Raw genomic sequence first — 22,204 nt, forward strand, 5'->3', positions numbered from 1 at the left:
ACGGTCCATTTGGGACATAGCTCTCTTTGCCATACTGATTCGCCTTCTGAGGTCCTTTTCGGAGGATCCATTACTAGCTATGACGGAGCCCAGATAAATGAAATCCTCTACGACTTCCAGGTTTAGCTTATTCGTAGTTTAATAAGTTATTATTGTTAGTAGTATTAATTACTAGTCGAAATATATATTTTTAATTATCTTATGATGAGAGTCTTATATTAATGAGAAAGATATTCAACAAAAATAGTTTCGTTCTAATAAATTAGCATAGTAAAGTTCTAATAAAATAGCATAGTACAGTGAACTAGCAATTTATTTTGGTAATTCTGAAATAAAAGAAACATATTGATGAGAAGAATTCAGTTTTACTGTGCAAATTTGTAAATACACGCTCTGTAGCAATGTACGGACATATAATAATATGAAGAAACAATAATAGCATCTACAAATACATATGTACTACGTGTACTACATTTACTAAAATTAACACAACATTTATTAATTAAATTAATGAAATTGTGGTTTTAAAGTTTTAAGGGTGTATAAAAAATGGGGGGCGCTGAAAAATAATTGATTTTCAAAGGGGGCGGTAAAAGAAATAAGTTTGAGAATCACTGTTCTAGTCGAACCCGTCGCTTGCGAAGAAGGGCTCGGCGAGTAAATTAACCCACAGACACAGTCCACCGAGTTTCTCGCCGGATTTTCTCAGTGTCGCGTTTCCGATCCGGTGGTAGGTTCTGCGAAGCACGACTCTTGCTAGGTTCGTGTTAGCGACGTCATCAGATTTGAGCCCCGTGAGCTCACCTACTAATTCGGCGAATCTAGAATAACCCCTAGAGGTTACTAGAATAGGTAGGAAAAAAAAAACAGTTATTTTGTTCAACCAAACATATTTTAAATATAATAGAGTAGTTCCTTACATACTTACATAACCAAAAAAGATTAATCCGAATATCCCTCGCCGTTTATTTCAATTTAAAAAAAGAATTATCATAGGATTAAAATCATGTACATACCTAATTATCCGTGAATCGAAATAATTAATCTATCAGATCTATCAGTTGATTAGTATGTAATGACGTTCCAAAGATAAGTTTCGATTTAATATAGACCAATAATTCATTGTAGCTTTAGTGTTTCGGACTCTCTCGCAAGATGAAGGTTCTATCTTTTGTATTATTGTGCGGTCTTGCTCTGGTACAGGTGAGGAAATATTTTGTCTATACATACGTACGAATCAGAAATTGACATTATTAACGTATACTCGTCAGCCACTGAGGGTATGATTTTTTTTTTAAATCCAAATAATGATAATAAATTACATTCGAATGACGTATTGGACTAAGAATTGTATTTTTATTCAGAGAGTTTTTTGAATGATTATTGAGAGATTAAATGCCTTTTTTTAGTTGTAGTGAGTTTCAGGGACTTTATCCAACCCGATGGCTATTAAAAGGCTAGAATTAATTACATTATTGTTATGTTTTTTATTTTATTGAACACGTTATCGTACCACAGACATCTGTAGTCTGACATACGGGATTCTAGAATATTCGCTCACTGAAAGTTCTTGCTAGAATTAGTGCTTGCAAATTATCTCAAGTTGCAAGCAATAGCCCTAGGTTACAGACGTAGTTGTAATAGTCCCTTAAACTACCAGCGGAGAGGAGAAAAAGGAAAGAAAACTTGCTATATCGATTTCTAATAAACCTAAGAAAAGTTTTGTTATAATAGTGAGATTATTCCCTTTTTTTTGTGGCTTAATAAACATGGACAGCTTACATAGCGTAGTCCCGGCGATTTCATTAGCTTGACTTCATTAAAAACCTTACGCGAAAAAGTATTATAATCTGCCGCGGTGTTAGGATTGACACAGTTATTTATTAATTTTGGTAGGATTTGTGCTTGTAACGAAACAACTTAAAATAAAAATACAATGACAGAAGATTGAAATCGTTTTCACCATGGAACCTTATTACATTAGAACTATTGATCAATCGAGTTTCAATATTTTTATTATATAATCTTGATGTCCCACCGCGTAATTTGGAGTTTTAAAGTTTGGATTCGCAGTCGAGATCACGGCACCCCTATTACGGCATGCTATTCAATGCTTACGGACATCACGAGGTTAATAACAATGTCAAGACGTGAGGTCAAAGTCTAAGTGTATTGTAATTGTGTATTGAACCTTTTAATCTTCTCTATTAGGCTTTCCCCATAGCTTACACCCGCGTGAACTATCTTTATACAATTTCGAACATTGAATAAACTCTTGGAGGCTAAATAGAAAATACAAAAGGCTAATAATATACATGCACTAGTAGTTTTGATTTTTAAAGATGGTCTGTGGAATTTAGTGTTTCTTGCTTTGATAATAACGACTTCCATACCACTCTTCGTTCATGTCTGATATTGACTCATAAGCGACTGGAATAAATAAATAAAACTTATTTAGTGGATACAGTAAAAGACACCTAAGGCCAAAGTTTCAAGTTTATAGCCCCAGCAGCTTATGATCAACGTTGATAGATCCAGGCGTAAGGGTAATTAATTATATATATACATATCGACGCTTGAAAGGCAAATGTGACTAAGCGACAATGCGTGAACTTTACAGTAGACTAATTTAAAGTTGAAATTAATTTAAAATATACATGAGAAATACCTGAAAATTCTAATTTTCTATTTTAGAAAAGAAAGAAGAAAATTCTATTTTAGCGAATCTAGCTGTAGGATTGAAATAATTTTAATAGACCTAGAAATATATTTTTTTTGCTCATCGAATATGGTTATTGCCTATCGTTGATGTACAAAGCAGTTATTGGCGCTTAGTCACGTTTGCCTTTCAAGCGTCGATATGTACATCATTTTTATACTTGTAGGATTTATGGATTATAAATTGAAAAACGTAGGATTTATCATTCCCAGAGAAACCTAATTAGTATAATTTCATGTTATCTTGTCACTTCGGGCTACTGTACAAGATATACTCGTTTATATCTTATCTTAAATATAATTCATTATGTTAATACCTTGCGTTAGAGATTACACTATCAATTATCCATTTGATAGAGATTTTAACATTGATTTCCTGTTTTTAATCATTGAATTAAATATAACATGATTATGATTCTAATAACGATTTTCAGAATTCGAACGCTATAAGAATCAACGTGTTTTTTTTTTTATTGCTTAGTTGGGTGGACGAGCTCACAGCCCACCTGATGTTAAGTGGTTACAGGAGCCCATAGACATCCACAACGTAAATGCGCCACCCACCTTGAGATATAAGTTCTAAGGTCTCATGTATAGTTACAACGGCTGCCCCGCCCTTCAAACCGAAAGGCATTACTGCTTCACGGCAGAAATAGGCAGGGCGGTGGTACCCACCCGCGCGGACTCACAAAAGGTCCTACCACCAGTAATTACGCAAATTATAATTTTGCGGGTTTGATTTTTATTACACGATGTTATTCCTTCACCGTGGAAGTCAATCAAATGAAATATAAATGTTTGTTAAATTAGTGAATAGAGCCTAAATCGCGTTTAGAAGCCTCGTCTCTCGCTTCATGGAAGATTTTAATGTTAGGAAACGTTGACAAATAAAATATAAATTGTATCTTCTATCATGTACGCATTTTTTACACTAAATAGGAAATACCATAGCTACCTTAAAAACTTTACGGGTAATGATCCTGGCTATTGTTGCGTGAAGAAGTTCCGCGTACTAACTGACTCAACAAATTTAGATTAGAGGATGCTTTATTCTATACTAATATAAAAAAAAAAAAACATCTGTGCAATTCACACGTGGTAGAAGTGAAACCTTCCAAAATTAAAATACAGTTATCCTAAACGTCTTAAGTATATGTAAAATTTTGTCATTAGTAAATAATTGTAAGGTAGCGCCCTCTGTGAATTGATATTTTAATTTCACGTATAATCCTAAATTAAAATTCACTACAAGAGCTTTCATACACACGTTAGTATTAAAAAATCTCACAGATGGCGCTGTATTAAATAGTATGTATATTTCTGTCTCATTCTTTGCTGGCTTCATCCTACACATTTTTGTATTTGTGTCTCTTACCTGTCGTTTTTTCCGTTGCATCCGGTTTGAAATCACAACGATTCTAAAGAAGTTTTCACTTCAAAAAGCAAAACGTTCAATACAAAAGTACAGGGCGGTCTTATTGCTAAGAGCGAACTCTTTCAGACAACCATCAAACGAACAAGAATAGTCTAAGGAAAGAAATTAACCGCGATGTACTTACCGATAGAAAAAAGGACATATATTTAAATATCAATAATGTAATGATAATGTTACAGCTATTCAGACATTTAATGAAGCCAAACACACTTTCTGCATCATACTCTGTGGTTGACAATTACTTCAACATTAGATTGAAAAGGTTTTGAAATTAAAATTTCTCAAGTCATTTATTATATTTCAAATAGTTTTCGCATTGATTTTCATGAACCACTGATGTAACATATGTTTTTATAACAAATTTAATATATGAAAAGCTGTTGGGTTGAGGCGACATTTTTGCAACTTTACAAGGAGAGCCATTTAAAGTTTAAAATTTGGAAAAAATATCAAATAACAAAAAAAACTGCTTTATTTTTAAACGGCCATCTGGTGTAGTGGTAAGTAACATGGTCACTACACAAGGGGGTCGCGGGTTCGAATCCCGCCAAGGGAAGATATTTGTATGATAAATATAAATGTCTTTTTCAGGTATGTATATTAAATATATGTATGTGTATAATAAAAATCTTACATTTATATCCGTTATCTGGTACCTGTAATACAAGTTCTTTACGAACTTATCACGGGATCAGTTAACGTGGCGTGATTGTTAGTAACTATTTATTATTATTTTTTATTACTTATTTAAATAGAGTAAACTTAATTGAAGTGAATTGAAACAATTAAAAACATTGAACTGTTGATGCTAATACCAAATAAAGCTCACCTTTAATTGCAAAGATAAATTTTAATGTCGCGTACTAAGCGAATGCCGCCTAAACCAAATATGATTTCACCCCTCGATGTATAGTTTGAATAATTTGCAATTTATTTATTTACAGGGGCGTAGCACCGGTGTGCAAAGTAAGTATATATTTTATGTTATTTATAGACATTACGAATATAATATTTTGTTCGGGTTTCGCGAGTCACAACAACAATTATGACAGTTTTTACGGTGTCATCTCGCGTTCCTTGTTGTCATAGTGTTAGTTCCGAAATTTCAAATACTTTACAATGGTGGACTGTCAAAAACTATAAAGTATTGGAATAGTCGGATGATCAAGCCGTAAATGTAGTTTTAATTTCGATCATGTTAATGTTGAATAACGTAAAATGAATCTGGCAATAAATAAATAAATCAAAACTTTTTTTTCCCTGTTCGCTGATAGCCTAAGGGGCTGTTTCAGCTTCACGTGGACAAGATTTTTAAAAGCGGTAGCTATAACCACTGTGCCTATTTCTGACGCGAATCAGTCACGATTTCCGATTTGACAACCGTTAACCAATAGAATTTTTAACCGTTAACCAATAGAATTTTTAACCGTTAACCAATAGAATTTTTAACCGTTAACCAATAGAATTTTTAACCAATAGAATTGGAAGAAAGAACGACTTTGAGACACAAAGTCATTCGCACTGTCATGTCATGTTTTTTTATTTATCTTATTTCTTTTTTTTATAGGTGTACGAGCTCACAGCCCACCTGGTGTTAAGTGGTTACTGGAGCCCATAAACATCTATGATAATTTTGCGGGTTTCATTTTTACTACACGACGTTATTCCTTCACCGTGGAAGTCAATCGTGAACATTTGTTAAGTACGTATTTCATTATAAAAATTGGTACTTGCCTGCGGGATTCGAACACCGTTGCATCGCTAGATACGAATGCCCCGGACATCTTATCCTTTAGGCCACAACGACTAAACATGTACGGCCTCCGTACCCGCTTAATTCATTTTTTTCAATGTATTAAAAACTATGACAGGTACCAACGCCCTGGTTGCCCTCGGAGACAAGCCCTACCAGGTCCATCTACGCATCGCTGTTTCGACCAGTGGTCTGCTCAACACCTGCGCCGGTTCCCTCATTCACTCTCGCTGGGTCCTCAGCGCCGCTAGCTGCCTCCAAGAGTGAGCACAGTCAAACTTGCTATGCTTTTTTTCCTACCTAATCTGATAGCCTTGAGAGGCTATTTCAGTGTAACCTTAACTAGTAGGTGAGCTCACAGGTATTTTCAATCATGTTGGTCGTATGATCATGTATCTACCTTCGAAGCCAAAAAATACTACGGATGAGTTAGGCATAATAGAAGCCGCTAGAAGTGGCTCGAATTTCGTAGCCATATCTGACCAGGCTAAGTATCACTAGTAAGTCCTCTTACCTAAAACCTGGTTGCTTTTCTACTTCAAATCGTCTGCCAATACATTAACGTTTATAAAAAAGATTTAAAAGATAACACTTTAAAATAATATTACTTTCTCTTCCAGCGTCCGTTTCATCTGGGTCCGTTATGGTCTGGTGGTGGTAATTAACCCGTCCCTGGTCACGGAGACTAGCGCAGTCCGTCTGCATCCCTCGGGCACCATTGGTCTCATCAGCATCAACAGGGATGTCCAACCCACTGGTGAGTTCAGCAATGGTAGGGCGTATTACAAACTTTTTTTTTGTACTGGTGGTAGGACCTCTTGTGAGTCCGCGCGGGTAGGTACCACCGCCCTGCCTATTTCTGCCGTGAAGCAGTAATGCGTTTCGGTTTGAAGGGTGGGGCAGCCGTTGTAACTATACTGAGATCTTAGAACGTATATCTCAAGGTGGGTGGCGCATTTACGTTGTAGATGTCCATGGGCTCCAGTAACCACTTAACACCAGGTGGGCTGTGAGCTCCCTACGCATCTAAGCAATAAAAAAAAAACTGGCACAGGTAACATTGCCGGGAAGCGTCTTTTCGGGGGCCCTTTAGGCATGACACTAGTTATGTAATAATGACTATATTTGTCACAAGCTATTGGCGGCAGTCACCATTATCGATTGGGCCCGATAACAACTTTATAGATTAGTCATGAGATTGTCCGCTCAAACTACGTAAAGATAATTAATTAAAATATTAGTCAAATGTTCTGGTTGAGGAGATACGATATTCCAAGATTCCCGTAGGAAAGAAGGAGATAAATAAAATCATTTTACTGTAAAACCCACATGCGTTACTTGCTGTTGCGCCACTGTTGTAATTAAACGGTTTTATTTTTAGATTCGAGAGGTGAAATCCGTCATTCTAATGTAGGTCACACTTTTACATCGCGTTTCGAGTTGAGCGTGAGATTCGTGAAGATGTAGTCGTGGACAAATGTAATAATGAATCTCGTAACTCGACTATAGCTCTCTTCTGATGCAATTGGTAATTAGCTCGAGAGTATTCGGGAAGTCGGGGTAGCTTGGCCGTTGTTCCGAAGCATTCGAACCCTCGATTACAAGGGTCCATATCTGAGCGGCGAGCACGAATGTCTATCGAAAAAGTATTCGTATCGCTATCAAGAAAGAATGTATTAGATTTAAACAGCGCCCCTACCGTCCGTAAAAAGTATTAATTTTAGCAGCACGATTTTTTTTATTGCCCGTGTAGGCAGACGAGCATACGGCCCACCTGATGGTGAGTGGTTACCGTCACCCATGGATTTCAGCAATGCCAGGGGCAGACCCGCTGTCTACCGTTAAGTACTCTCCACAAGCCTCCTTTGAAGAAGGATATGTTATAGCGCTCGGGAAACACCGTGGAGGGGAGCTCATTTCAAAGCCAAAAATGAATGAATTTACCATACTTTCCTTTTGCAATCAAATCGTCACGTTCTTGAAACTCTGAACTAATACTCATAATTGAGAGCACAAAAACTCTTTAGACATTCGGTAACGTAAATCTCGAAGGCTAACTATCAGAATACCTACTACCATAATATGTAAGGTAATGATTGACATAATTACATGATACACATGAATATAACTCTATTCAAAATAAAAAACTAAAATAAAACTCCATGTTTTAGCTTAAAAAAATAGCCTTTACACATTTAAATAAATCAAAATGCCAATGGTTAGTGTTCCGATCTGGATTTCGTGCCAAGTGACGCGGGTCACGGAGAAGGATGGTTCACATTAGAGATGTTACTTACGATTTCAATTTATATTGACATCGGATATTTCAAAGATCGAAAACCTTATTTCAATTATTAATCTTACGCAGCTTTAAAAGGCTTTTTATAAATCATGTCGAATTTCATTCGCGCTGTTAGTTTGTTAGTCTATTGTAATAATGTAATAAATAAATATATAAATAACTGGGAGCAGTTATGGGGCCCTAAATTTGATGTCCTTGTGTTATGGATATCAGAGACTGACATACATACTTATATACGTTTAAATGTATGCATATATAGGCACCCAGACAAAGAACAAACAAATCTGTTCATCACACAGCCCCCAGGGAAACAGTCGCTAATCACTGCACCACTGAATCAGTCAATATGCACGCGTAAGGTCCTGCTACCGGCTTGCCTATTTCTAACACATGGCAATAATGTTTTCCGGTTTGGAAGTTGGAACAGCTGTTGTACTGTACAATTGAGACCAAGACTTTGTCATGTCAACGGGGCTCTGTAGCCAATGATGGTTTTAGGTTTGATACCGCCCTAAGCCCTGTTTATCGCGTCGCTCTTAATGTTAAAATAAATTTTATTAATGTAGAATAAGGATAGCAGTACATAAAAATAAAACTTCCACTGCTCCAAAATCTTCAGTTAGAATAATAATGAAAAAATAATTAACACTTTTATTATGTACGCCTTGCTCATTTTTTAACCGTCTTCGCCATCTTAATTTTTTCTGTCATTCTGTCTGTCATTCTCTTCTCCCTTCCTTACCGTTTTCTCTCACTCTTAAATGCTTTGTTCCACACTCTTTTGATACGTTTCGTTCTTACCAATCCCACATTAATTTTGATTCCACGTTTGTATTTTAAATTATTTTCATATAAAAATTAATCTGAACTCATTTTCAAAGGAGACTGTGTTTGTCTGTACGATAGTTCGTCTCTGAAATTATGGCATTTCAAAAATTTTGTCGCCCGTTAAAATTATGCCGCTCTAAGCCCGGGCCTAACGGGCATAGTCGTAAATCCATCAACGCCTGTAGCCACTTAACACTAAATCGAGAGAGCATTTTCCAGACCATGAAAAAAAAATTGTATTTACAGTCGCATCACTATTGTAGTTGGACGCTGTATCAGACACGTTGGCGCCCGAATTCACTTTCCAAGAGAAGAAGCCATTAAATTTTGGAATTCGTGTATGAACTAAATGTAGAAGAAAATAATATAAAGATAAAACATTTTTTTATATGTCGTCATCATCAGCTCATGCTTGTCTATTGCTGGACAGCGTCTGCCAATTTGCGTCCTCCGGCGACAGTGATGAGAATGAGGGAAGCCGACGAATCTGACATAGGGATGCAAATTGCGAGATCACGTCACAGATTATCAGTAAATTTTGTACAGAGTTGGTTATGTAATTATTATTATTTTTCTAGACTTCATCTCTCCCGTGGCATTGTCTGTCAGCGAGGACCTACCCGAATCCGGAAATGTCTGCGGCTTTGGCGAAGTCGACGGCGGTTAGTACAAAATATATTAATAAGTTCATTACATATTTAAAAAATGCAACATACGTAGTTTGTTTAATTGAAGATTAAGCGAATTGCGAGATTAAGCTGTAAAAGTAGGTACATTTGGTTATGTAGAATTGAATGTGTGTTCATAAAATTAATTATTAAATTGTCTGAACATGTTCCTTCACCCAGAACCTGGAGAGCAACTGAGCTGCTTCGACGTGTCTGTGGTGCCCGCTGACGGTCTCCTTGAGGCCACCAGCGAGGAAGGCCAGACTTCCAAGGTATTTGGTTCAATCTCTCTCTTTTTCCTATTACCCTCTGCTAGGGTGTAAGGCTCGAATCAAATCCTTCCACTTACATCGGTCTTGGGTAGTCTGTTCTAGCTCCCCCCACGTCATGCCCAAGACGCCCAGCTTTTGCTCCGTCCAGCGACGCCAAGTTGTTCTGTGGCGGCCTCCTTTCCTTTTGCCAGACAATACTACTTTCAATTTACATTACTCCATTTGACCTCTGAGGTACCTCCGCAGTGTTATATGAAAGCTGCGCTAGTGTTTGAAATTGTTGACTAGATTTAATTCCCGGTCAGACTTTGTTGACGATGTGCCCAGTAGCTATCATAAAACAGAAGAAATCCGGCAATAATCTCAAGCTAAGGGATTTACCAGATCAGCTTCCCCGGGTACTATGTGGTATTATTGATATCTATATATGTGGTATGATTGACATTTGACCCGTGCGACCGATCCGGTCTTTGTTTAACGTTATAACGTAGCTAGCAACTAAGCAAGTACCACGAAAAACAACAGATGTCCTAATTATTAATTTGTGTACTCTTTAAACAGATATATCTCTTTTTCTTGTAACATTTCTAGACATACAGGTAGATTTAAACATCCATACCTTAAACAAAACAAAAAATTTGATCCAAATTGTTTTTTTTTAATCGAGATGCACGAAATAATGCAATTTTTTGATCCTGTATCAACGAATACCTTAAGTTTAATAACGTTGACAAGTTAACCAAAAGTCTGATAAACGATCAGTCAACAGCTAAGAAAAGTTTATCCGTAAAACACAATTTAGATTATTTTCTTATTTTCTAATAGTGCTTTCTACTATCTGTATATCCTTAAAATTTAATTTGTAATTCACTTTTTTCCTGTCCAATTAGGCAAACATGAATTAGCAACAATGCGTGACCTTTACAGTAGACTAATTTAAAGTTGAAGTACCTGAAAAAAATTATATTTTAACGAATCCAGCTGTAGTAGAATCTAGCTAGTAGCTGTAGGATTGAAATGATTTTAATAGACCTAGAAGTATATTTTTTTGCACATTGATAATGGTTATTACCTATCATTTATGTATGTACAAAGCAGTTAGTTGCTTAGTCCCTTTTGCTTTTCAAGCGTCGATATTAGCAATACTATTTTTATATTAAAAGTTGCCATGTTCCGTACGCGATTTATTCTTCTTATTTTTTGTTATGTCGTATAATTCAGATCTTGTAATTGTAATTTTGTTTTTTACTTACAATTAGATGTGCTCAAATGTAATTACTGTTTGATAGTACGATGTTGGAACTGCTCTTGTCAGCGATGATGTTCAAGTAGCTGTGCTCCTGGCCGGTGCTGACGAGAACAGCGCTGGAAGTGAGTATACTGATGACTAGTTTGAATATTCTGTTGTCTTCTTTCATTCTTTTAAAACCAGACCAGAACACCAGACGGTTTTTACTGGTGGTAGGACTTCTTGTGGGTCCGCGTGGCTAGGTACCACCACCCTGCCTATTTTTGCCGTGAAGCAGTAATGCGTTTCGGTTTGAAGGGTGGGGCAGCCGTTGTAACTATACTTGAGACCTTAAGCTTATATCTCAAAGTGGGTGGCGCATTTACGTCGTAGATGTTTATGGGTTCCAGTAACCACTTAACACCAGGTGGGCTGTGCGCTCGTCCAACCATGTAAGCAATTAAAAAAAAGACGCAACCTCGTCGTATCATGAAGACACAGTCATATCATAACGTCTGAGACCCTGGGCTACTGGTAACAAGCAGGTATGCCGGTATTTCAATCCCGCAGACAGATACCAATTTTTGTATTCAAATATGTATTTAAATCACGAACGTTCACGAATGATTGTCACGACGAAAGAATTATATTAAATTTAACCTGAGTCGTGTCAAACCTGAAATAATTATAATCTATATATGAATACGTGAAGCAAAAACTTTGTATCCCTTTTTACGAAAATTGCGCGGACGGAGGAGTATGAAATATTCCACACTTATAGAGAATATAAAGAAGAAGTGCACAATGCTAATATTTTTTTTAAATAATGCATAAAAGAAATTAACTGACATGCACTGAATGCATAAAAGACATTAAATCAATAAAGAAAACATTACACAGACTACATACCATGTATTTGACGCACACACGCATGCATACTATTTACTGTCAAACTTTTGTTCTTGACGTCTGTGGTCAAATGGAGAATAGATTAAATATTGTTTGTCTTTATTAATATTTTTGGAGTTTACTCCTTTAGAATCGATTTACATATATAGGCCCGGGGTATGAAAATTATGGGGACCAAAATCGTACTAGCATGTCACACGAAATGCGTTATGCGCCTGATTGGCTCCTGATTGCGTGATGCGTGCGCGCGCCAATCAAAATCGTACTAGCATGTCACACGAAATGCGTTATGCGCCTGATTGGCTCCTGATTGCGTGATGCGTGCGCGCGCCAATCAAAATCGTACTAGCATGTCACACGAAATGCGTTATGCGCCTGATTGGCTCCTGATTGCGTGATGCGTGCGCGCGCCAATCAGGAGCCAACGCGCGGCCGCGTTATCGCAGGTGACGCCGGGCTGCTGCGCCGGCAGTCCGCCACAAAGCCTCGTACTGATCGCGCGTTTCTCTCATTATTGTATTTTCATATATTTGTTAGTCGTTTGTTTTGTGTCTCGTTAATTTGTTAATAATCTGTAGTGTATCGTGTTGTCGTAATATAGAACTATTTCTCGTATTGTTTCGTTTAATTTTTTATATCCAGTAAACTCCAGTCGTGCGTCGGAGCGGACACACACACTTTTTTTTTTATAGTGTAGCCTTTACGAAATTTGTGATTATAGAAGTATAAAATAGAATCATAATAGTGTACAAACTTACAATTCCAATTAACTATAGTCGAATTTCGACTACTGCGGGACCTCTAGTTGTAATTAATTACGCATAAATAAAAATTGTGAGATCGGCTAGGCACCATCGTCAAACAACTACATAATACCATTACGACATCCACTTCATGTCAAGGTATATGGTGTGGTATTGAATTTGTGATGTTGTTGAGCTCCTAATAACTTTAAATTAGATAAGCTGTAAGCTCGTATCCATCAAGTTCGATAAAATACTTTAACACCTCATATTTCGACAAACATTGTCTCAACGTTGCATCTCGTTGTGCTGTTGTCACCTGTCTGAGCGATTCCAGTACAGATGCTGTTAATGTGGACTCCTTGCAATGTGTGTTCAAAGTTTTTTGATGTTATCCACAGCCTTCGTGCCTATCGCGGAATACATCGAATGGATCGAGACCACCGCCGGCATCACCTTGGCTCCTGAAGAACCTGAGTCTTCCGAATCTTCCTCATCTTCTTCATCTTCTGAAGAAGACGAAGAAGAGGAAGATGAAGAAGAAGAGGAAGAGGAAGAGGAAGAAGATGAAGAGGAGGCCGATCCCGTCAGGATTGTGAACTAAGCCGCGATTTTTGTTAATTATCCCCATTAAACTGTTTGTACTTTATAAATTTGTTTTGATTGGAATTATGTAATTAGAAAAGATTTAATTATTCTAATGTTTACGATTGCGCATTAGATATACAGATGAGCTTACGTGTCTCCGGGTTATAGGTTACGAAAGCCCAGGGATAACGTGAATGGAATGAATGAATGAATACTAAATATCCACGTTGAGATCCATGAAGTGTGCGAATACTTCACGGCAGAAATAGTGAAGCTGATATGAGCCCGTGCTAAGATGCAATAGATCCCACCAGCAGGGAATGTTAATTTAAACTTTGAATAACGGTGGTCCAACGTGCATGAAGAACTACATAAAGTCGTGATGCGACTCTGCCGCTTTTAAAATTCCTTAAGCAGATACGAAATGAGAAATTTTCATGATTACCAGAGTTGCGACGTGTTGTGAGAGCTCAAACGCAGCTATTACTATAAACTATACATTCTATATTTTATTTATTGCATAGTTGGTTGGATGAGCTCACAGCCCACCTGGTGTTAAGTGGCTACCGGAGCCCACATATATTATATCTCAGTATAGTTACAACGGCTGCCCCGCCTTTCAAACCGAAACGCATTACTGCTTCACGGCAGAAATAAGCAGGGTGGTGGTACCTGCCCTTGCGGAGTCACAAGAGGTCCTATCACCAGTAAGCAAAGCTCTATATACTATTACTATATATACTATATTTACTATATGCTATAACGCAGTTCGAAGAGTGGGTCATTGGGCGTAGTAATTTTATGACGTCTATTGCCTCCCATAACCATTCAGGTGGGACGCGAGTTTTATTTTTATTTTATTGCCCTTGTAGGCAGACGAGCATACGGCCCTGGTTGTGAGTGGTTACCGTCACCCATGGACTTCAGCAATACCAGGGGCAGAGTTAAGCTGCTGCCTACCACTTAATACTTCCCACAAGCCTCGTTTGAAGAAGGACATGTCATAGCGCTCGGGAAACACCGTGGAGGGGAGCTCATTCCAAAGCCGGATGGTAGGTACGTGGCAAAAAGATCTCTGGAAACGCACTGTCGATGACCGCAATGACTCCAGGTGGATGAACTCTACTCCGGTGGCGGGCGGTGCAATGGTATTCACTCGCCTCGTTAATAAAATATTTTGAAACCTAATAAAACTTTATATTATGTATGAGGAAACAATAGTGTAATGTTACAATCACATTATGTTCTCATTTTCTTTCGTTCTTACATAAGTATTGTTCATTAATCTTTTCCTTATTGCTCTGAGCTGATGAAACGCCCTGGCTACATTTCAATTATGAATATGGACTTTGAATCCTACCACTACACATATTTATGATCACGAGCGATTACAATTCTTATATCTCTTAGCAAAATTAGATATAATCTAAAAATTTATAAAATTTCTGAATTAAATCATTAAATCTTAACAATATTTTTGTGAATTATTGCTATTTATATTTTAGACTAAATTCAATGCAATATTTTCATGTCGATGAACTAAACGTCAATTATAGTGCGCGATGACATATAAAGGCTTGTTGTGTATGATCGATTGGTTAGTTCGACGTAAAATCTGACCACAAATGACGTCACATGTAATGAAATTTTATTGAACCGCAAAAACGAATATTTCTTTGGTCCTTTATTGTATAGTTAGGGGCCACAAAATGTCCAAACATGAAGAAATGAAGCTTAAGTATCAGTTGTATCTTAAATCTAATATGTTTGGTTCTTCAAATCTAACCCCTTACTGCTCCGCGGCAGCAATAATTATAGGCCAGGTAGTGATTGATATCAACGTGTGAGCTCAAAAGATGCCGTATGCCAGTATGGCAGTATTCTGTATGCCATAACTATAATAATAATTATATTAGAGAGAGAGAGAGAGAGAGAAAGAACATACTTTATTGGACACCAAAACACAATTAACATTAGAAAAACAGTCAACAAGCAGATACATCGGTACAATAGGCGGCCTTATCGCTAAAAGCGATCTTTTCCAGACATCCGCTTAATTAACAGAAATTCTGGAAATGATAAAGATATAGCAGGTATCTTGAGGTGTACTATTAATAACGCATTATTAAAGAAAATACATACATACAATAAATAAATTTTTATTTATTATATTATGTATTTCTCCTGTGTGTGTGTGTGTGTGTTTGTCCCTGAACTCCACCGAAACAGCTGCCGATTTGAATGATTTTTTTGGATGCGTTTGGGTGGAACCATGGTTTAGATTTATCTTAAGGCTATTTATCTATAGTACAACTAAACGGCTGGATCGACTTAAACGAATTTTTGCAGGATAACGTCTGTCGGGTCCGCTAGTATTATCTATATACATATTAATATGTGAAGCAAAAACTTTGTATCCCTTTTACGAAAATTGCGCGGACGGAGGAGTATGAAATTTTCCACACTTATAGAGAATATAGAGAAGAAGTGCACAATGCTAATATTGTTTTAAAATAATGCATAAAAGGTACATTAAATCAATAAAGAAAACATTACACACACTACATACCATGTATTTGACGCACACACGCATGCATACTATTTATTTTCAAACTTTTGTTCTTGACGTCTGTGGTCAAATTGAGAATAGATTAAATATTGTTTGTCTTTATTAATATTTTTTATAGTGTGGCCTTGGCGAAATTTGTGATTATAGAAGTATAAAATAGAATCATAATAGTGTACAACTTACAATTCCAATTAATTATAGTCGAATTTCGACTACTGCGGGACCTCTAGTACATATTATAAATATAATATGAAATCACTATATGACAGTTGATTATAAACGAAAATTAAACAAAGACACTGCTTGTTTCCTGCGAGAGGATTATTAGAAATTATTAGAGTTATTTTACTGGTGGTAGGACCTCTTGTGAGTCCGCACGGGTAGGTACCACCGCCCTGCCTATTTCTGCCGTGAAGCAGTAATGCGTTTCGGTTTGAAGGGTGCGGAGCCGTTGTAACTATACTTGAGACTTTAGAGCTTATATCTCAAGGTGGGTGGCGCATTTACGTTGTAGATGTCTGTGGGCTCCAGTAACCACTTAACACCAGGTGGGCTGTGAGCTCGTCCACCTATCTAAGCAATAAAAGTTTTTTTTTCTATATGACGAATGTACTAACTAAATGAGTCATTAACATCTGGTCTATTGACTAACTCATTCACTTACCTGCTTCATACTCAATTTTAGCCAATTGAGTTTCTCGCCGCATTTTCTCAGTGGGTCGCATTTCCGACCCGGTGGTAGATTCTACAAAGCACCGGCTAGGGTGAGCAACGCCCTCAGGTTTGAAAGAGTTCACCTACACGTTAAGTCATGCTGGCATATCCTCTCAAGACTACCAGGTTAGGTAGAAAAAAATAATCTATTCCAATTAAAAATTCCAAAATTCAATTCAAAATTCCAAATCTATTCTAATCTATTCCAATGCCGTGTTTTTTCCACATACGTATATTAGATTGTAATTCGTTTATTACTATACTCTCTTGATGTCTTTCCATTCTTATACAATCCGTATTTAAATCGATTTAGACGCGCATCACGAAGAACACTGACTGGCCTTCTTACCGCCGTCATATTACACATATTTCGAATTTCGTTATTTCCTCAGATATTTCCATACATCATAATCATCATCATTATCATCAGCCTTTATCTGCCCACTGCTGGACATAGGCCTTTCCCAATGCCTTCCACATAATGCGGTCCTCCGCCTTCCGCATCCAACGACTTCCCGCCGTGCGCACTAAGTCGTCAGTCCACCTGGTTGGAGGACGCCCCACGCTCCTTGTACCCATCCGTGGCCTCCATTCGAGGACTTTCCTCCCCCACCTGGCGTCGCTGGCTCGACAGATGTGACCGGCCCATATTTCCATACGCTACGCAGCTTCTCGAAAGGAGAAACTCGAAATCCATACAAACTTGGGCCTGGCGTTACAGTGCTAGAATTTGGGCATAAATTACAATACCTAAGAAGGTTTCATGAGCCCAATTTTCAGATCTCCCAGCAATTGCCAAATTGGTAAAATCAGACAATGTTTACATTTTAGGTTATGTTTATTGTTCGAGATATTTTAATAAAAAAAATGATATATTTTTTGAGGCTGTTTCCTACTAAAGATGAGTAATTTTTTACGAAACCTGTTGCAACAGCAGGTTGCTTGGAAATAAAAATGGAACCTGTTACGAGAAATCGCGCATTAGATTGTTTACGAAAACGAACGATAGCCAAAAATTAAAAACAACGTAATGCGAAACGCGCGATATTTATATGAAATTTTGTTATATAAAATATAAAATCATTACGTGATCCCAAATTATCTCATCTCATTTCATTTTATTTCATGCCTTTTTTTATTGCTTAGATGGGTGGACGAGTTCACAGCCTACCTGGTGTTAAGTGGTTACTGAAGCCCATATACATCTACGACGTAAATGCACCACCCAATTTGAGATATAAGTTCTAAGGTCTCAGTATAGTCACAACGGCTGCCCCGCCCTTCAAACCGAAACGCATTACTGCTTCACGGCAGAAATAGGCGGGCGGGAGGCGCGGACTCCCAAGAGGTCCTACCACCAGTAAAATTATTAATGTAACTACACCATAGAAAAACTCAAAAGTACCAAATCGGGTTTTTCATGTTATATTTAAGATTGTCAGTTGAAAATATTTTGAATTGCCGCAGTTGCCGACATGATTGCGTGTCATAACTAAATGGCACAGTTATTTATTTCTTTTAATGATTTTTGTTAGTAGATTTTGGTGCTTTACGTTACGTTATTCAATGAGATTAAGTTTATAGTCTGGCCAGCGAATCATGGCACAAATAAATAGCGGCAATCCAAAACATTATCAGTTGGCAACATTAAAGATAACATAACCCGTCTCCTTCACACTCATAAGCTAGACCGCGCGAGAGAGAGATGGGCAGACTTTTCATAATGCGCAGGCAGTGTGACGTCACGCCACGCGCTTATTCACAAACACTACACAAGCGCAATGTGTGAATGTGTTGAACGCGAGCTACAGGGTAGGCGGAGTGAGGGGTGTAAGGTTTTTTCGTTATGGAATTTCATGATTCGGTCGCCGCGCTCAAGGCCCTCGATAAAAGCTATGCAATAGCTTAAAAATACAATTACAATTATTGTAAAATGTTACTTGAATATTTAAAAAAAACTTGTAGCAAGGGTGTGTTTAAATTACAAACAATATATTTTTGTTTTGCCTCCGTCTACAGAATCTAGTAGACTCGTTCGGTAGTCGGGCAGACTTTTCTTTTTACAAACGCGAACGAGCTTATAGCTCACCCGATGTTAAGTGGTTTCTTGAGCCCATAGATAGTATACCCTTGTGTGGCGGTAGCCATCAGAGAACACAAGATATTTGACAGATGCCTGAATCTCGCTTACGACATTTTCAAGATAAGCTTCCATATATACAAGTTCCGAACAACAACATTCGAACCGTCGGTCACCCGCTCGGTGGAAGATCTTCCTTTCGTCGTTAAATCTACACCTTGATCCTTGAGGGCTATGTATCAATTACCTACGCAAATCATTTGTTTTTAGAGTTTAGGTTTTTAAATACACGACGTTTTTCCTTCATTGTAGAGATCGTTCATAATAAAAGTGTTAAGTGCTTATACCATTAGAAAAATTGACACCTGCCTGCGGGATTCGAACATCGGCACAGTCGCCTCGTAGGATACGAATGCACCGGGCGTCTTATCCTTTAAACCACGGCGACTTCAGCATAACTACAATTCACGAACACTATGAAATCAAACCCATTCCGACAGGAGCCCTCTTCTTCGATATAGCGAAGGCGTTCGACAAAGTCTGGCACAACGGTTTGATATACAAACTGTATAACATGGGAGTGCCAGACAGACTCGTGCTCATCATACGAGACTACTTGTCGAACCGTTCGTTCCGATATCGAGTCGAGGGAACGCGTTCCCGGCCCCGTCACGTCACAGCCGGAGTCCCGCAAGGCTCCGCCCTCTCCCCGATACTATTTAGTTTGTATATCAATGATATACCCCGGTCTCCGGAGACCCATCTAGCGCTCTTCGCCGATGACACCGCCATCTACTACTCGTGTAGGAAGAAGGCGTTGCTTCATCGACGACTTCAGACCGCAGCTACCACCATGGGACATCAACCTCACGAAAAGCACAGCGGTGCTCTTCAAAAGGGGTCGCCCTCCGAACACCACGCTGAGCATCCCCCTCCCGACTAGGCGTGTCAACACCTCCGCCTCCGCCATTCGCCTAATCACGATGTTCGACCAGCCCATACCGTGGGCCCCGAAGGTCAAATATTTAGGCGTCACCCTCGACAGTAGGATGACATTCCGCCCGCACATCAAGACGGTACGCGACCGTGCCGCCTTTATTCTAGGACGTCTCTACCCGATGATATGTAGGCGAAGTAAAATGTCCCTTAGAAATAAGGTGACACTCTACAAAACTTGCATACGCCCCGTTATGACCTATGCAAGTGTAGTGTTCGCTCACGCGGCCCGCACTCACTTAAAATCCTTCCAAATCATTCAATCCCGTTTTTGCAGGATAGCCGTCGGAGCCCCGTGGTTCGTCAGGAACGTCGACCTCCACGACGACCTGGACTTAGAGTCCATCAGTAAGTATCTCCAGTCGGCGTCGATGCGCCACTTCGATAAAGGGGCACGACACGAGAAACCTCTCATCGTGGCCGCCGGTAACTACATTCCCGATCCTGCGGACAGAATGGAAAGCAGTCGACGTCGCCCAAAACATGTCATCTCGGATCCTCCCGATCCACTAACGGTGCTTCTAGGTACTTCAAGCACCGGTCATCGTTCTCGCCGAACCCGTCGCTTGCGACGAAGGGCTCGACGAGTAAATTAACTCTCAGACACAGCTCACTGAGTTTCTCGCCGGATCTTCTCAGTGGGTCGCGTTTTCGATCCGGTGGTAGATTCTGCGAAGCACGGCTCTTGCTAGGGTTCGTGTTAGAAACGTCATCAGGTTTGAGCCCCGTGAGCTCACCTACAAAAGTTAGGGTTACGCTGAAATAGCCTCTCAAGGCTCTCCACTTAGGTAGGAAAAAAAAAAAATTAAATCAAGTTCGCTCGCTTGTTGGCGATATTGTAATTTGAATCATTCATAATTTGTAAGCGTATTACAAAATTGAATAAGTATTTAGAGTAAATATGAATGTGGGTTAGAGTGCCGCCGGACAGACCTTCCAGGACAGTTATGTAACGATAAAGTGGCCTAAGATGAGCCAGGGTCGAATTGTAAAAAATAATATAAATTTTTTTTTTATTGCTTCGATGGATGGACGAGCTCACAGCCCACCTGGTGTTAAGTGGTTACTGGAGCCCATAGACATCTACAACGTAAATGCGCCACCCACCTCGAGATATAAGTTATAAGGTCTCAGTATAGTTACAACGGCTACCCCACCCTTCGAACCGAAACGCATTACTGCTTCACGGCGGAAATAGGCGGGGTGGTGGTACCTACCCGTGCGGACTCACAAGAGGTCCTACCACCAGTGATTACGCAAATTATAATTTTGCGGGTTTGGTTTTTATTACACGATGTTATTCCTTCACCGTGGAAGTCAATCGTGAACATTTGTTGAGTACGTATTTCATTAGAACAATTGGTACCCGCCGGCGGGATTCGAACACCGGTGCATCGCTGTATACGTATGCACCGGACGTCTTATCCTTTAGGCCACGACGACTTCAACTTCACTTACAGCTGTATTAGGTGAAAACTTCATGGTTTTTTGTTAAATCTTGCATAGATGAGTGAGTGAGCTGAGTGCCCACCTAGTTGTAAGTAGTTGCCGAAGCCGATAGATGACACAACGTCTATGCCGCCTCGAGACTTTGAAATGTGGTTGGGCGTATTATCAGACCGAACGGGTGGGTACCATTATTTTACCCACTTCTGCCGCGAAACAGTCGGTCGTGAAGGATGTGTCAACCTCATTTTTCAAGATGGTGTTAAAAGTGGTAGGACTTATTCGAGTTCGCACGGGTAGGTACCACCACCCTGCCTATTTCTACTGTGAAGCAGTAATGCGTTTCGGTTTGAAGGCTGGAGCAGCCGTTGTAACTATACTGAGACCTTAGAACTTATATCTCAAGGTGGGTGGTGCATTTACGTTGTATTCTATATTCTTTATTCTTTTTTTTTATTGCTTAGATACCCATCTACGCATAAATAAAGTCCACTGACCTTACTTAGTGTCTATTAAGGCTAAACACTTAGCGTGTGTTTTTCAGTCACGTTACTATCACTGTAACACTATTTCGAATAAGAAGTTTTAGTTGAGTAGTTTTAATCGATTTTTAAGCTATTGTATAGCTTTTATCGCGGGCCTTGAGCGCGGCGACCGAATCAAGAAATTTCGTAACGAACAAAACCGCCTACCATGTAGTTCGCGTTCAACACTCACACGTTGCGCTTATGTAGTGTTTGTGAATAAGAGCGTGGCGTGACATCACACTGCATGCGCATCATGAAAAGTCTGCACATCTCTCTCTCGCGCGGTCTAGCTTATGAGTGTGAAGGGGAAAGTTGTGGCGGGTAGTGTGCGGAACTTTTATATGGAGAAGCGCTACGTTTACCAGGAGAATTTTTTAACCCTGAAGTAAGCGATACCGTCAACGTAACAGATTACATGGCACGACTTC

General features: G+C 38.8%; 1 protein-coding gene and 1 long non-coding RNA gene across 2 annotated transcripts in view; one reads left to right on the top strand and one right to left on the bottom strand.

The window, feature by feature from the left end:
- The first annotated feature begins 1,093 nt into the window (after positions 1-1,093).
- Positions 1,094-13,509, top strand: LOC149500553 (kallikrein-1). The gene is made up of 8 exons (XM_089736501.1): positions 1,094-1,203; positions 5,098-5,119; positions 6,025-6,169; positions 6,527-6,663; positions 9,615-9,698; positions 9,885-9,976; positions 11,266-11,347; positions 13,258-13,509. Exons 1-8 carry the CDS (start codon positions 1,156-1,158, stop codon positions 13,458-13,460), a joined length of 813 nt encoding a protein of 270 aa, XP_089592627.1. The 5' UTR covers positions 1,094-1,155; the 3' UTR covers positions 13,461-13,509.
- Positions 2,555-22,204, bottom strand: part of LOC149500554 (uncharacterized) — a 274,194-nt gene continuing 254,544 nt past the window's right edge. The window contains exon 3 of the long non-coding RNA XR_016324915.1: positions 2,555-2,668. This is a non-coding gene — a long non-coding RNA (uncharacterized LOC149500554). The remainder of the gene's footprint in view (positions 2,669-22,204) is intronic.

The sequence above is a fragment of the Bombyx mandarina genome, chromosome 21, assembly GCF_030267445.1.
Source record: "Bombyx mandarina strain Sakado chromosome 21, ASM3026744v2".
NCBI classification, from domain to species: domain Eukaryota; kingdom Metazoa; phylum Arthropoda; class Insecta; order Lepidoptera; family Bombycidae; genus Bombyx; species Bombyx mandarina.